This window comes from Puma concolor, chromosome B4 (genome assembly GCF_028749965.1).
Source record: "Puma concolor isolate L17-30 chromosome B4, mPumCon1.1.hap2, whole genome shotgun sequence".
In the NCBI taxonomy this organism is placed as follows: Eukaryota; Metazoa; Chordata; class Mammalia; order Carnivora; family Felidae; genus Puma; species Puma concolor.
This window is the reverse complement of record NC_141673.1, coordinates 17,393,968-17,411,011: the sequence shown is the minus strand read 5'-3', so window position 1 is coordinate 17,411,011 and position 17,044 is coordinate 17,393,968. Positions and strand designations below refer to the sequence as shown.

The following is a 17,044-nucleotide window of genomic DNA, read 5'->3' as shown; positions in this document are numbered from 1 at the left end:
CAATAATAGTACCTATTTCATGGGGTTATTGTGAGTCTTAAGAGAATTAGTACACGTAAGTACAATAGTGCCCAGGCACCTAGCTAATATTTATTGAACACTTGCTATTGTCATAATTATCATGGCCATTATCACTAACATCTTGCTATTTGGAACACACTGAGATACCAGATTGCCAGGACTTTGTTACAACCCCTTTGTGGTAAACTGTTTTACTTGATCACAACTATTCACTGTCTCTCCATTCTTGTTATATTTTCCTATAAAGTGAATATCCTTCTCTGTCTCATTGACTTTGAGCTTAGCTACTTGTCTTGCTTTGTGGACATGCTACATATCACCTCTGAACAAAATTTTAAGTGCTTTCAGAAATGAAAGAGGTAGATTGATAGATAGATATGGGTAAATATGAACTGTTTTCAGACACTAGACACTAGACAACAGGCATTGCAAAACTGTGATCCCTGAGAGAAGGGAAAGAAATGAGATAAGCCCGATAACAGCCTCAGCTCTTTGACTTAAGGCACATTCCAGACCACAGCTCAGGAAGGGAAAACTCAAGCAGAGTGATGATAGGGCAGCAGGAATTTATAGGACAAAATACTAGAGAAGAGGAAGCTCTCAGAGAAAGAGCTTGTGAACTGAATACTAAGTCAAGCATGCATAGGGTGAACTCCACGAGGCCAGGCCAAGAATAATTGGGGAGTCGTAAACTGAAAAATTCCCAGAGTTTACAAAGGGCTGGAAGTCATTCAAGAGCTAATCTTGTAGAGAAGAGAGGCCTCTTGGAATACTGAGAAGATTTAGTAAAGACCTGAGAAGGGTCACATCTTAGTAGTAGGGCCAGCCCTAGCGGAAAGTCTACTCAAGATTCACTCCAATAAAGCTTGAAACCATGCCTTGTAAGGCTCAAGCTAATCCACAATTAACTGCCTACAAGAATAAAATTAAACACTCTGTAAAGAAAACCAAAACAATTGAGCACTTAATGGTATTACATCACAATGTGTAGCACCCAACCAAAAATTATTTTTAAGTATTTGGAATAATATTTAGTCACATTTACAAACTTAAATACTCTGAGATACTCTGTTGTACTTAGACATTTCTCATGTCTCTCAAAAGTTTCCAAGTACTTATGACAATCTTTATAAACCTAGCAAATTAAATGTACAGATACAGAAAGTCTTTAAGTTTTCATAAATTTTTATATAATGCATACAAATTTGGGAACATTTATATTTAAAATCACAAGAATAAGTCAATTACTTAATTACAAATTTAAGACAGAATTAGAAGACTGATGTGTTTCTCTAATGGGTTAAGTTACAAGTATATTAAAAAAATCCATGTTTTGCCTCTTCAGCATAAAACTGTTAATACCATGAGTCTGATTCTCAAATATTTTTATAGTCAATTGTAAATATCCCCAGGAATACAAGTTGCCTACCCCTTCTTAAAACAGTGACACCCCAAAACATTTTTGGTAATATCATTTTAGCTGACCAAGGTTTTACTATTATCGGAGATTTCAGCCAGGACGTTCCTGGATTCTTCTCAATGATTCTAATACTTATTGTGTATAGTAGAGGCCTCACCTTATACCTTAAAGACAGCCTTGAACTCACAGTCCTTGTAGCTTATAGTCCTAGATTTCAGTTATATGTTACTAAATTTTTCTGGCATCTCACAAAATTCTTCAATCCTTATCCAGACTCTTATCTTTAATTGAACTTTGTATTTCCTCATCTTAAAATATTTAAAGATCTTCTTGCCTATGACTAAAGATGTTTGAACTAGATAGAAACTCAATTTTTTTTTCCCTAGCAGATAGGAACAAACAATTACTATAAATATTAGACTAATATCCAACCAAATTTTCTCATGGCTTTATCTAGATCACATCTTCAAAATAATTATGCTAACAAAATCCATTAAATATTTTCTCCCATTTACAGGGATATGACTAATGCTACACAGTGTCATCTTCTCCATGAATTTTTATAAAAGGTTGAAAAAAAAAAAAACCTTTACTGAACGGATTCCCAGTTCTCCTTGTTAAAACATTAACAATGTTAATGTTAAACATTAATGTTATGTTAAATAACATCCCAATTAGGAGGCATTCTTACCTCTTAAAACAACTAAGGTTGCCAACAATCTCTTTATAGGATCAAGCAGAAAACTAAAGGCAAAATCCACTAAACACAAATGAAAAGAACTATTCTGCTAGGTCAGACCATCTTAGTACTTCATTTTTAGGTCAAAAAAGGAGCACTATGCTCAGCTTTTAATTTCTTCTCAACATTAAATCTTTGGAAGGACATCTGCCGTTGAAAGAGGCACCTACCAACTCAACCCCAGGGTCATTGCTTGAACTTTCAAAGTGGGCGGAAACTTCTCAGTAAATAAACTAAAAATAATGAGTGGACAGTTCCTCAGAAAGTTAAACAGTTATCATATGACCCAGCAATTCCACTGCTAGGTAACTACCAAAAGAACTGAAGACATATGTTCACACAAAAACCTGTACAAGAATGTTCACTTTTCATAATAGCCAAAAAGTGGAAGGAACCCAAATGTCCATGGAATGGTAAATGGATAAACAAAATGTGGTATATTTACACATGGAATATTATTCAGTACTGATTCATGCTACAACACAAGCGAAGCATACTCATTGAAAGAAGCTGGATATAAAAGGTCATCCGTTTTGGGGAAACGTCCAGAACAGGCAAGCAAGCAAACCCATAAGTAGATAGATTACTGGTCACAGGGGCTGGGGAGTGACAGCTAACGGTTTCTTTATGAGGTGATGAAAATCTTCTGGAACAGAACATAGGTTCTATTAATAATAGGTTGTACAATCTTATGAATGTACTAAAAACCACTGAACTGCACACTTTTAAAAGGTGAATTAATTCAGTGTGGAATATAAATTGTATCTCAATTTTCAAAAATTCTAATAATGAAAAAAAAGGAGAGGCAACTACAGTCTTCAAAAATGTCAATGTCCTGGGGTGTCTAGGTAGCTCAGTCGGTTGAGCACTTGACTCTTGATTTCAGGCTAGGTCATGATCTCAGGGTCATGGGATCAAGCCCTGCGTCACCACTGGGTGTGGATCAAGCCTGCTTGGGATTCTCTCTCCCTTTCACTCTGCTCCTCCTCAGCTTGCAAATGTATGTGCTATGTCTCAAAAAAAAAAAAAAAAAAGTCTCTGTCCTAAAGACAAAGAAAAAATATATACATACATATATATAAAAACATATAGAGAAATAGAGACAAAGAATAAAAAAAAAAGTAAATGGGGTAAAATGTTAACATTAAGTGAATCTGAGTCCAGGGTATGCAAGATATTTAATACTATTTTAATTTTTGCAACTATTTTATAAGCTTAAAAAGTATCTCCAAGTACGAAGAAAATGTAAATATTAAAAAGGTGGGAAAGCCATGATAAAATAAAAATTACTAAAACTGATTTACTATAAATCATTACTATCTCAATTTCCTGAGAAACCTAACATGCCCATTCCCACCAAATTATGATTATATAGGACCTTCCTATCTTTTCCCTGGCTAACATCTAACCCAATCCTGATGGCTAAATATAAGAAAAGAGAAGTCTCTAAAACACTTCTCTTTGTGGGATATATTGGTGTTTTAAAGATGTCATAAAATTAAGGAATTATTTTCAGAAAACCATGAGTGACACAATTGGTGAGAAAAAATGGTCAATTAAAAGCCAACTGTGAACTTCTGCATTAATACCAAAATCTAAAATAACATCTTCCTTCTATAGGAAATACATTTAAATAATCCTAGTCAAAATGATATTTTGTATTAATTTCTGGGTAGATCACAATGAGTGTTTTAGTTGGCCGAAATCCACATCCTAAACCTAGAACCTATGGATATTACCTTATAGGGCAAAAGAGCTTTGCAGATGTGATTAAGTCAAGTGTTTTGAAATGCAGAAGTTACTCTGGATTATTAGGGTGAACCCAAAATGCCAGAAGATCAGAGACAAGCAAAGGAATTTCCCCCCAAAATCTCCAGAAGAAACCAGCCCTGCGGACACCTTGATTTTGGCCCTGTGCGAGTCACGTTAGACTGTTGGCCTCCAGAACTGTGAGAAAATTGATTTCTGTTATTTTAAGCCACAGAGTTGGCGGTAATTTGTTCCAGAAGCAATAGGAAATGAACACAGGTGTTCAGATAAAGCTCTGCAGAATTTGAAGCCCAATAAATGTCTGTGTGCATTAGTATTGACCCTGTGATATAAGTTGACCAGGGAAAAGTAGGGATGAACACAGCTCAAGTGGTTCAAATTGCTGTAACACTGAACCACCAACCATAACAGCCACCTTTCGGACTCATGGCTTTCACCTTTTATTAGACTGTTGGTGGCATTTTGCAACTACTGTTACGTAACTTCGTTAATAACATCCATTATTCTTACCCTAAATTTTTTTGAAATATGTAACTGCTCTGAGTGACATTTTTATATGGCACCTGTTTCTGCGTGAGCAACAAAGCAATGGGCTCTGTAAGTTGCCGATTTTTTAAATGCCCTCTGTTATAACTATCAAAATTTTCTCACTAACTTGACCTTCCAGTAATCATTCTAAACCAAGACGGTGCTGAAAATACCTGAAGAAGAGTGACAGGCAAGACAGATTTAGATTCTACTCATATCACCACTCATAGCAAGGCCATGATATTCTAGAATGTCTTGTAAATAACTAGCTGGCATCCCTGTTAGCTTCCAGACTGAAGCAACCTGAGGCTGACTGTTATTGTCCTTATGGCCCCAACTAAGCCATCTTTTAAAAGTTAACCTCGAAGAATGAGAAATCAGTCAACATTGTGCTCAAATCTTGTCTAAAGAAGAAAAGTTGACAGTTTCTCAAATCAGTAAAATCACGTACATACAAGAATTAGATAGCCATGCAGGTATAAACAACTGATAAACATTTTTAAAATCCTCTTGGGGCGCCTGGGTGGCGCAGTCGGTTGAGCGTCCGACTTCAGCTCAGGTCACGATCTTGCGGTCCGTGAGTTCGAGCCCCGCGTCGGGCTCTGGGCTGATGGCTCAGAGCCTGGAGCCTGCTTCCAATTCTGTGTCTCCCTCTCTCTCTGACCCTCCCCCGTTCATGCTCTGCCTCTCTCTGTCTCAAAAATAAATAAACGTTAAAAAAAAAAATTAAAAAAAAAAATCCTCTTAAAAGTATGCAAACAAGAAAGAGAGGGCAACAATCACTGTGCATAGATGTTTCGGTTACTGGCCTAACATTATTCTTTTAATAGCTTTCAAAAGTTACTATTATTCAAACATTGCTGTGTGAATGAATAAATACCTTTATATTTTCTCAGCAAGTCATACCAAAGCATATCATAGTCCAGAGCTTAGATTACTTTCTAAACTAACTTTCTATTTTCTCTTCTATTTCGAGATCTTTCCTAGCCATTTTCTGCCATTTAAATTTTTTCCTTAGGGATATTAATCCCCCTGATACTTTCTGCTAAGGCAAGATATTCTTCCAATATTTCCCTAATACCATATGCACAAAAAGCTATAATGATCCATAAAATGCAAAGAATGTTAGAAGTATCAGTGTAATGCTACAGGAATCCAGAGGAGGAAAAGATCAGTTAACATTAGGGACACGTATGAATTTAGCATTGAAAAATGAAAACTGACTGGCCTTAACGGAGGGAAAGGGAACGACGTAAGAAAGAAAAGAGAAAAATCATGGACAGTGTATGAGAACTGGTACTGGCTGAGTCTGGCAGGAGTAACAATCACAGGAAAGTTTCTGCTGACTCCCAGAGGCCTAAACACCAGGCTAACATAAAATTTCAACTTTGTTAAATGAGCAGCAAAAACTTAGGTGACTACACAAAATAAAGCCAATAGGAACAAACAAAGCTCTGGGCTCATTTTGTCCTTTTAGGGGAGAACTGGAGCGGTAAAAAGAGGGAAAATCCCGTCTTTACTTCGAACATCAAAAATCAGCAAATTTTATCAGGACCAAAGGAAAGGTAACACATTGAATTAACGTAGAGTGAGCTTCAGTACATGCATCAAAACAAACAAGAGGAGAGCTGTTCAAAGTCATTTCTAAGTATCCAAAATTAGAGGTGGGGAACTAACTCAGGCTTTTTTCACAGCCCAGTCAGTTCTTTGGGACCTGTGGAACCCATGGCCTCTATTCGTAACAGAAGCCCAGGGCTGCCATGAAATCCTCTTATCTCTAAAGACTGCTAAGTGTTTCCAATGTAGCTCAAGAATTAAACTTTGTTTCCAAGAATCAGGTATCTCAGCAGGATGAATGGGGCCTCAGAATTTAAACGAGACTGTTCCTAATCTTTATATCCTGAATACCACAAATACTATAATGATCTTATGAGGCCCCCTAGTGCTCACAATGTAGACATGTTATAATCCAACACTGACCCCAGAAAAACCCTTCACTGTTAAATCAACTATGGAATCAATCAGCAGCCCATCAAAATAATAATAATAATAATAATAATATATATATATAGCACTTTAGGGAAATAAGTGACAGGTAAAATGTAAAGAACCCATTTTGATTAATTCATCTTGAATTACTTTGAGCTAACTTTCACAAGGCAAGTAAAGGCCCAGAAAAGCCTAAGCAATGTTTAACAATAAAATTATTTCTCAAAATAGAAATCATTCTATTTTCCTTTTTTTCATTCATCTAGCTAAACTACTAATGTATCACATACAACCCTCAAAATAGTGAAAGCTTTAGATAGTAACACATGATTAAGTCTTTTGTAAGAAGTTCATCACTCGAGGGGCGCCTGGGTGGCGCAGTCGGTTAAGCGTCCGACTTCAGCCAGGTCACGATCTTGCGGTCCGTGAGTTCGAGCCCCGCGTCGGGCTCTGGGCTGATGGCTCAGAGCCTGGAGCCTGTTTCCGATTCTGTGTCTCCCTCTCTCTCTGCCCCTCCCCCGTTCATGCTCTGTCTCTCTCTGTCCCAAAAATAAATAAACGTTGAAAAAAAAAAAAAAAAAGAAGTTCATCACTCGAGTGATTTAAACACACACACACACACACACACACTTTAAGTCAGTACACATTACTTCCCCAAAAGTTGATTTATCTTGTGCAATATCATAATGTTAAGTCTGTATCACTGTAACAATTGTAATATTTGTTATGACATTCTTCAATAGCATTCTCTTGCTTATTTTCTTACTACTGGGACTTCGACTGAGGAGATACCAGCAGCTGGGAAATGTGTTACAACTGACTTCATGTTAATTTAGGTTTCCAAGTCTGAAAATAACGTACCTTTCTTTTTGTGTATATAAGGGAACCCATCCAAGAACCACTACCAACCTTCCAGCCCCATCCCCACCCCACCCTCAAGGGTCTTGGCAAGACCTATGGAATAATACTAAGAAACCCTTTACCCCCTTGTGCTTCCCCTTTCCTTTCTCTTACCTCCTCCTCACAGTGGGAGACACTGGTCTAATTGGTAAGACTAGGGAAAGGGGCACTAGCCATGCCTAATTCATCTCCTTTTTCTTTTGGGATCCAGCCTATTGATGACCGCCTCCTTCCCCAATGCAGTTAATCTGTTCCTTTGGGGAGGTGAGGCCTCCAAGTCATCCAGCTACCTGCCTGTGAATGGGTGAAGGAGTCTAATAGAGTAGGTAGGTGAAGAACATTAAGTCACGTTCTCTAAAACTAGCCAAAGCTAGTATTTCAATCCTTGACTTCAGTATGAATTTCTAAACTGTATAATAGAGAAAAATATGACCAGTTATCACTCCAACAATATGAACTAAAGAAGATTATCCTTTTAATAACATTACTCATTTTCTGTACTTTATTTGACAGGGAGAAAGAAGGATTGAACATTAATTACCCTGAGCATACTTGCACACACGTCATTCCTTGCATATTTCACAATAATGAAAACCCAAGACCTATGGGAACAAGATCTTACATGGAGGTCATTGGTCATTTATTGTCTTCTACCTTACATCAAGTGGACACACGTCATCGTCTAAATGAGAAGACTCTTCCTTGAACATATACATCATGTTTTATTGACTAATTTCATGCCACTCATTAAATAATTTAAGGTAATTTTATATACTAAACAAAGCTTCCCTTAATATCTCCAAAAGTAGTAAAACGCCTGCTTTTGTTAGGTTAAATAAAGTCTTTTCTTTAGTTCAAAAACATACATGAGATCCTTACTTCTTCAAACCAAAGGTACTTTAGACTTATACCATAAACTGTATAGAATTCATGGATCATATGAGGATATATGAATAAATGTTTGCTTCTGGTTCAACTTATAAACTATCCTTTTTTTTTCTTGTAGAATTCTGTGGGTTTCTATTTTCTTTTACTTTTTTCAATTTGGCATCTAAAAATAAAACCATAAACAACTTTTAGCACTAAACCAATGCTCACAAATCATATTCATTTACATTAACAATAATCCCAAAGTACAAATTTGCATTAAAAGGATTCATTAGATTCCATATGTAATCTATTACTATTATCAGGAATCTTATATAAGATGTCTCCAACTTCACACAGCATTCAGGCTCATTTTCATGGTGACTTTTTAGTTGTTAGTAATTGCCATGTTGGTTTCTGATGGGGGGGTGGGGACAATCACTAAATTTCAAGCACTGTTCTAACCTTATGCCCTGGGACACTAGTACAATGCATATATCAGAATACTGAGGGTAGACTCCTCACTGGCTACACAGTTAACGAAAGGGCAGAATTCATAGAATACTAGGCCCGTGGTCAACTTTCCTACCAGTAGGGAGTAACATGTATAGCCTCTACGATCCACAATTTTCTCATCTGAAACTAGAGATGATAATCCTTATCTTAGAGAGTTTTAAACTCCATAAAAAGAGGGAAAAAATGTGAGAAGAAAAATATATGAGAACCACAACACATAGTAGGTATACAACAAATGGCAGTTATTGTTCTAATCAGTCTCAACCAGAGTTCTACTGCAGGTGAAGGCCACCAGGGGTTCACAGCATTGTTGCAACAATTACTTATTTAAAGAGACTCTGAATAGCACATTATATTTAATATCAAGTCAACTTACCCAGACAGGAGTACAAACCCTGACTTATCCAAGCTAATATGGCAAGAGTTATGAGGTCACCAAAACTAGCAGCAATGGGGGTAGCAACATTATCAGGATTTATGCCAGTCTTCTTTGAACCAACAATAACCCCAACCATTATTATTCCTGGAAGAAAGAAAACTCATTACTTTTTATGCTATGATTTAGAGAAAATCAATCCCCTAAATACTGAAATATAAAAGCTAGACAAACAGTGAGTACATCATTTCCAGTTAGACTGCTTAGATAAGCTGACTAAAGCAAACAAAACATTTTACTCTAACGCTCTGGCAAAATGCCTTTCAACAAATTCCAAGTAGGGATCATAGAAGATTTGAGAAGTTCAGTGTTACATTTAGAGAACTGAAAAGCTACTGTAAAATAACATTCAAGCTGAAGTTTCAAATTTAATAACATGTATGTCTTAGATGTAATGTATATTTGTACCAAACCCAAAGATTTTATGTTAACCCTCAAATAAGGAATGAAAATATCAAAGAAAAGGTGATTCGTATTTATATGCACAGCAATTGGGAAGAAGACCAACAAAAACAGCTTTGTCTACATGGTGGTAGCCAGAATGCTTGCTTCATTTTATTATTTAAAATCGTTGAAGTATTAAGAGGGAAGTAATTAAAATTTGAACACTGGAGACCAGAACACAAAAAGCAGTCTTTATAAAGGATATTCTTTAAAACCAAAGTTTCTGTCTATGAACTTCCAACTAGAGAACAGAAGATGAAAATACGACTGTGTACTTATACTCCTAGATACCTGTTTTCTTGAATCATAGAAATGGGGAGGGGGATTGATAACATTTACATCCATACTCAATTGTATAGATTTTCTCATGCCAACATTTAGAGGATGCAGTGCAGAGAATATTTAAGATTAGTTCACTTATATGCTAACCATAAACCAGTATGGAAGCCTAAAAATGGCTATAGGGGAAAAAAAAAAACCAACAGAATCTCACTGCATTTTTAGACTGAAAATGACTCAAAATGATTTTAGTCTAGCATTACTCATTTTATAGATAATAAAACTGAGGTCTTGGGAGTAGAGCTTAAATTCTTGTTGAAGGTCACAGAGCTTGTAAGTAACTCTACTTCCATGTTTTCTACTACCCCAATAAAGCCACAATTATTAAAAGTAGAATCTCTGTCTTGCTTCAAATAATTTCTCACCTCTTATATTCTGGAGATGTTTTCAATCTATAGACTTACCTTTCCCATAATATCATTGTAAAAAGGAAAAAAAAAGCAATAAAAAGCTTTTAAAATGTATTATGTAATAATCAAGATGTGCTCACACAGAATCCTTTTTTCAAAGTCAGCACATTTAAAGATCAACATGGAAAGTTCTCCCAGGACAGGATGCCATCCATATCTTTTCAGCTGAAAACAAATATTTTGCCATCATGGGCCAGCGGAAAGTGCTGGGAGTCAGGAAACAGGTTTTAATACTGATTTTCTGCAAACAAGCTGATGAAATTAGGTAAGTCACCTTACCTGAGTCAGTTTTCTCACCTACAAAAGGTGGTTAATAGTATCTGCTCTCTCTACATATAAATGTCCAACTATCATAAAATTAGAACACACATTGTTCAAAGTAACAAGTTTTAAGCACATGTATTTTGAAAGTCTGAATTCGGGGTGCCTGGGTGGCTCGGTCGGTTAAGCGTCCGACTTCGGCTCAGGTCATGATCTCGTGGTCCGTGAGTTCAAGCCCCGCGTCGGGCTCTGTGCTGACAGCTCAGAGCCTGGAGCCTGTTTCAGATTCTGTGTCTCCCTCTCTCTCTGCCCCTCCCCTGTTCATGCTCTGTCTCTCTGTCTCAAAAATAAATAAACGTTAAAAAAAAATTTTTTTTAAGTCTGAATTCTTATGATTTTGAAAATCCTAGGCAATACCAATAGTTTTTACTGAAAGCTTTTAAACAATTATTTCTAAATGAAGCAAGATTAGAAAACAGAAACAAACTTAAGGTAAAAGAAGCTAATGCTTTGACTTTTTTTTTAGTGTTTCTTTATTTTGCGGGGGGGGGGGGAAGGGACAGAGAGCGATGGGGACAGAGGATCAGAAGCCAGCTGTGTGCTGACAGCAGAGAACTCATTGCGGGGCTCGAACTCACAAACTGTGAGATCACGACCTGAGTCGAAGTCCAACGCTTAACCAACTGAGCCACACAGGTGCCCCAAATGTCTTTTAACCAGAAATTAATTTCCCAATAGCTTAACTTCATCCCACTTTGGCCAGTGTTAACACCACTGAATTCTGGTAATTCTATATATAGACAAGAAACTACCCTTAATAAAAGTACCAAAACAAAATGCTTGAAAATATTTTGGAAGTCAAGTCTTAATCTTAGTAAGATTCTCTAAATTCCCAGAACCTAGCCAAAAAAGTTAGCTTAACAGTTTTATAATCACCTGACGTGAGAATTTTCTATTTTTCACCTTGCTGGTGATATAAGGGTAAGAAGATGACAATTGTAAAATAAAAATGATCATAATTTCATAATAAGCTAGTTCTCTAGTGTTAAGTTCTTAATAAATAAAAAAAATGATACCGCAACTGAAAAGTTTTAAGGTAGTTAACTTTTTTTAAGTTTATTTATTTGGGGGGGGGAGGGGCAGAGAGAGGGGGAGAGAGAGGGAGAGCCCAAGCAGGCTCCATGTTGTCAGCTCAGAGCCTGATGCAGGACTTGATCCCACAAACTGTGAGATCATGACCTGAGCTGAAATCAACAGGTGGATGGTCAACCAACTGAGGTACCCAGGTGCTCCAAATGTAGTTAATTTTTAAAACTTTCTGGCTTTTTAAAAGTCTAAAGCCAGTAATATACTGTGCTGAGCGGTTATATTTGTATTGCCACAGAATTAGTAAAAAAAAAAATTTTGAAATCTGAAACTTTAAAAAATTTTAACAGAGGGACTGCTTTTGAAATTCAGAATTCCTGGAATCCTTGCTACTCAAATGACAAGCCAGTAAATCCTCTGCATGATTTCCAGAAAGGAGTTTCTCAATTAATTTAATTTATAGAAACCAATGACTTATCTATTTTCTTGATCTCATTTGGGAACTCTACCAGATGTACCTAAGGCCAGGAGACAACCTCATTAAGCCTGTTCTACATTAAGGTTTACATACAACAAATATAGGTATTTGTGAAATAAGATATTTTAAAAGTTTGTAGATAAATTTTCTCTCCTTCTTGCACTCTTGGTGGGAATGCAGGCTGGTGTGGCCACTCTACAAAACAGTATGGAGGTTCCTCACAAAGTTAAAAATAAAACTACCCTATGATCCAGCAACTGCACTACTAGGTATTTACCCAAAGAATACAAAAATCCTCCTTCAAAGGGATACATGCACCCTGATGTTTTAGAAGCATTATCTACAATAGCAAAACTATGGAAACAACCAAAGTGTCAATCAACTGAGGAATAAAGAAAGAAGATTATGGTATACATATATATACACCATATATGTTTTATATATATATATAAATACATATATTTATATATATAAATACATAAATATATGTATTTATATATATAAATATATAAATATATGTATTTATATATATATAAACATATGTATATATATATAAATACATATATATATAAATATATATGCTTTATATTTATATATATATATAATATATATATATAAATATATATGCTTTATACACACACACACACACACACACACACACACACACACACACACAATGGAATATTACTCGGCCATAAAAAAGAATGACATCTTGCCATTCACAGCAACATGGATGGAGCTAGAGAGTATTAATGCTAAGCTAAATGAGTCAGTCAGAGAAAGACAAAGTATGATTTCACTCACACGTGGAATTTAAGAGATAAAACAAAAGAGCATAGGGAAAAGAGAGAGAGAAAGACTAACCAAGAAACAGACTCTTAACTACAGGGAACAAGGTGGTAGTTACCAGAATGGAGTTGGGCGGAAGGATGGGGAAAACAGATGAAGGGCATTAAGAGTACACTTATCACGGTGAGCACTGAGTAACGTACAGAAGTGTTGAATCACTGTATTGTACGCCTGAAACTAATATGACACTGTATGTTAACTGGGATTTAAATAAAACTTAAAATTTTTTTCTCTGCGGTTCTTACAATGAGCAGGTATCATTTCAATAAAAATAGTCGACATGGAAAATAAATTATTTGAAAGTGAAGGACGGTACAGTAGCCATTTCTAAATCCACTTACCCTGCAGAAGAGATGCAATGAAGGCAGTTGCCACACTGCTAGAGCACAAGAGTATGGAATGGTCAAGATAGTATTTCCCCTCTGGAATCCAGCCCAGTATAATTGCTGCCACAGCTGCTAGAAAACCAACCACTGTTGCCTGAACCTAAAAAAATTTTTTAGAAAGTCCAACTGAATTATTCATTTCAAAACCAGTTTTTACTTCATTATGTAAATATGCATACCAAAAGTCAGAAGAAAGGATTGCATCTGGTCACTGAGCCGCATTACCTTTTGAAGAAGCCACTCTATTTTGGTTTTAATATTCCCTAAGGCAGTGAGTTCTCGAACTGCCACGATCTGGTGCCAGTGGGTATGGAATGGGGTCCAGGAATCTGTTTTTATGAAGCACCTAAAGTGACTCTGACGGTCTAATCCACAGATCATCTACGAAGATACCAACCTTAAGACTGAAACGGAAACGTGTACCCAATCCACACGACTGAAGTCTGACTTCAAAGGCAGTGCTGGTAAGAGACTGGATTTTATGGTCAAATGATAAGAATCTGACTCTTGGCTCTATCACCTAATCTTGTGGCAAGTTATTTAAATTCATTCACCCAGCAAGTACTTATTTAGAATCTACCACGTAGGAGGCGCGCTCTCCTGGGTCTTGGGATACACAGTACTCAAAATAGATTTATTCCTTGTTCTCCCCCCAGCTCTTATCTATTTTTTAAAGAGACATTTAAAGAATCTTTGTAAAGATTCTCTTCTCTATGAAAACACAGTTGTGCTCAATATTTGAGAAGAATTTCTAGGTGCTCACAGACTCTCTGAAGCCAGTCCATGTACTGGAATCCAGAGCCATCTTGGCTCCCATCCTGACCAACAGCTGCAGGGAAGGAGGATGACAAGGGAAGGGTACGAAGAACAGAAGGAAAAATTAAGCTGAGATAGAAGTTATTAGAATGATGCGACGAATAATTTATACTACCACTCTTACTTAGTAAGAGTTCAGAATATTAAAAGACTAAAATGCAATATACTTTCAACTTTAATTTATAGTAGCTTACTTGTTAAATATTTTGATTATTAACCCTGCCTAGGTTCCTACAAGTTCAAGCTAGAAAAGATCACAGACATCTCTAATGCAATACCATGGTTTAAAAGAAGGGGGCCAGGAAGCCCAGAAAAGTTAAGTAAATTAACAAAGTTTATGCATCTGGTTAACGTTAGAGTTCAGATTAAATCACAGATTTTCTTATTTCGAATCCTGTGATCTTAGAAGCAGCTAGACAAATATTTCTTTTAAGCCCACATTCCAAAACTCATTTTATTTCTATGTCTTTGAAATACATTACATGAAATTACTTTTCTGCAACCATGCCTCTCAACGTGATGTCCTAATTGAGCTAACATTAAAATAGTGAGTGTTCCCTAAGCCCACTTGCTGGAGAGTTACTAGAGGCTGCAGTCCTGTGTCTTGGCCATAGTAGGAAGTAGTGGAAGATGAAAAGACATTCACCTGAGATCAGAAGGAGCTGTAAATAATCCATATATAATCCATGATTTAGTGTATATGTAACTGACAATTTAATGTGTTCATTTAGATGAGCTCGAGTAACAATAACAGATTAAGAAAAACTCAGTTTAAATAAATATATAACCATAATACATAAAAGGGTTAAGTTTAATTTAAAAAGATTTACTTTACAAAAAGTAGAAAAAAAAGTACCTAAGCAATGACGTGCTAAATATTTATTTGTACAGTTATTAACTCAAGTACTCAAATTCTGGCTCTCTTACACACTTATGATTAAAAATTTATATATATATATTATATTTTAATTACATGTTTTTCAAATTTGGAAGAACCTGATCAATTTCTAGAGAAAGAAAACTTTTCAGCAGTCATGGGTATCCATTTACTCTATCACTTTTTCATTGTACTAAATTGTTTTGAGCCCCCTGAAACAATTAAAAAAATTTTTTTTAATGTTTATTTACTTTTGAGACAGAGAGAGACAGAGCATGAACAGGGGGAGGGGCAGAGAGAGAGGAGACATAGAATCCGAAGCAGGCTTCAGGCTCTGAGCTGTCAGCACAGCTGACACGGGGCTCAAACTCATGGAGCGTGAGATCATGACCTGAGCCAAAGTCGGACGCTCAACCCGACTGAGTCACCCAGGTGCCCCAAGCCCCCTGAAACAATTAAATGGTAGTTTTTATAGCACTAATATTTATTCCATTCTTACAGGTAACACCCAAGATGTATAAACCCAAGATCCATAGGCAAATATCTGCATCACTTACCTGCTTTAAAGCCAAGTTGCCAATTATTAGGTTCCACTTTTCAATGGGTGAATCCATCTTCCCGATATTTACCTGTTAAGATAGATACTTTCACATATCACTGACTAATCATATGCTTTCAACTCTGTTTTAGCAGCGTCTGAAATCTTTTTTTTTTTTTTTTTTAAATTTTTTTTTTTTTCAACGTTTATTTATTTTTGGGACAGAGAGAGACAGAGCATGAACGGGCGAGAGGCAGAGAGAGAGGGAGACACAGAATCGGAAACAGGCTCCAGGCTCCGAGCCATCAGCCCAGAGCCTGACGCGGGGCTCGAACTCACGGACCGCGAGATCGTGACCTGGCTGAAGTCGGACGCTCAACCGACTGCGCCACCCAGGCGCCCCTAGCAGCGTCTGAAATCTTAAGCCAAAGATAATTCTTTAGTAAATCTGATGAACTCACATTTTTACTTAATATAAATCTGATTTCACTATCAGCCTTGAATCTCACATTTAGCTTGCCCAATACGTTTAGGGAAAAAAACCACTTTTTTAAAATTTAACTACTAGCCCACAAGAACTAGCGGGCCAGTTAATACTATCCATTTGCCCACTGTTTACAACATCATCAAATGTCATCCTAACATGCCAAATTTTATGTACTGAAGCCCAATAGGAATAATCACATAATTCTGAGCTGCTAGCATTTTATTCCACATCATGAAACTAGTCTAATTTGAAGAATTAGTGACCAGAAAACCCAGGATTAAATAAGTCATTTATATGTACATAATTTATATTTGAGCCATGACTAAAACTCTTAGCAATAAAAAATTCATTCAGTTCACATATAAATTTTCATTGTGTATTTCACTATTAAAATTTATGTATCTTTCTGCTAAATGGAAGAATACCCTCTAAAAAAAATATTATTCAATTGCTCTATATGCTAAATCATTACTTCTCAACCATTTAGGACTCAAAACACGTATATCCAAATCTGTCGAGTTTTTCTAGTGCAATCATTTGGAAAGCAGTGAACAATGTTTATTAAAAAAAAAAAAAAACCAAGTTGGGTTTCAATTATTCATCATCTGCTTGGTCATGGAAGGTTAAGTGAACGGGTAAGGTAGGAGATACATAAGGATTGTTATTTACCAGTAGAGTTTAGCTCACTGGCTTCAGACCAGAAGATTAAGTGCTACATCAACATTTCCACTATCAATTTGGAAAACAGATTCTATTCTTGAACCTCCTTCTGGGATCTAGTCCCAAAGTATCCAGCAATGCAAATATTAAGATTTCTCAGTTTTTCAGTATAATTATTCATGCTGTCTTTATTTGCAGATTTCTTTCCTAAGCCTGGAAATCTACAT

At 36.3% G+C, this 17,044-nt stretch overlaps 1 protein-coding gene across 7 annotated transcripts in view; it reads right to left on the bottom strand.

The window, feature by feature from the left end:
* The window catches only part of SLC41A2 (solute carrier family 41 member 2), a 126,814-nt gene that overhangs the window by 52,310 nt on the left and 57,460 nt on the right, over window positions 1-17,044 (bottom strand). For all 7 annotated transcript variants that reach the window (XM_086712483.1, XM_086712484.1, XM_086712480.1 and 4 more), the window contains 3 exons: window positions 15,690-15,761; window positions 13,395-13,539; window positions 9,127-9,273 (listed from right to left, as the gene is read on the bottom strand). In XM_086712483.1, the coding sequence (XP_086568609.1) occupies window positions 9,127-9,273; window positions 13,395-13,539; window positions 15,690-15,761 (364 nt within the window). The remainder of the gene's footprint in view (window positions 1-9,126; window positions 9,274-13,394; window positions 13,540-15,689; window positions 15,762-17,044) is intronic.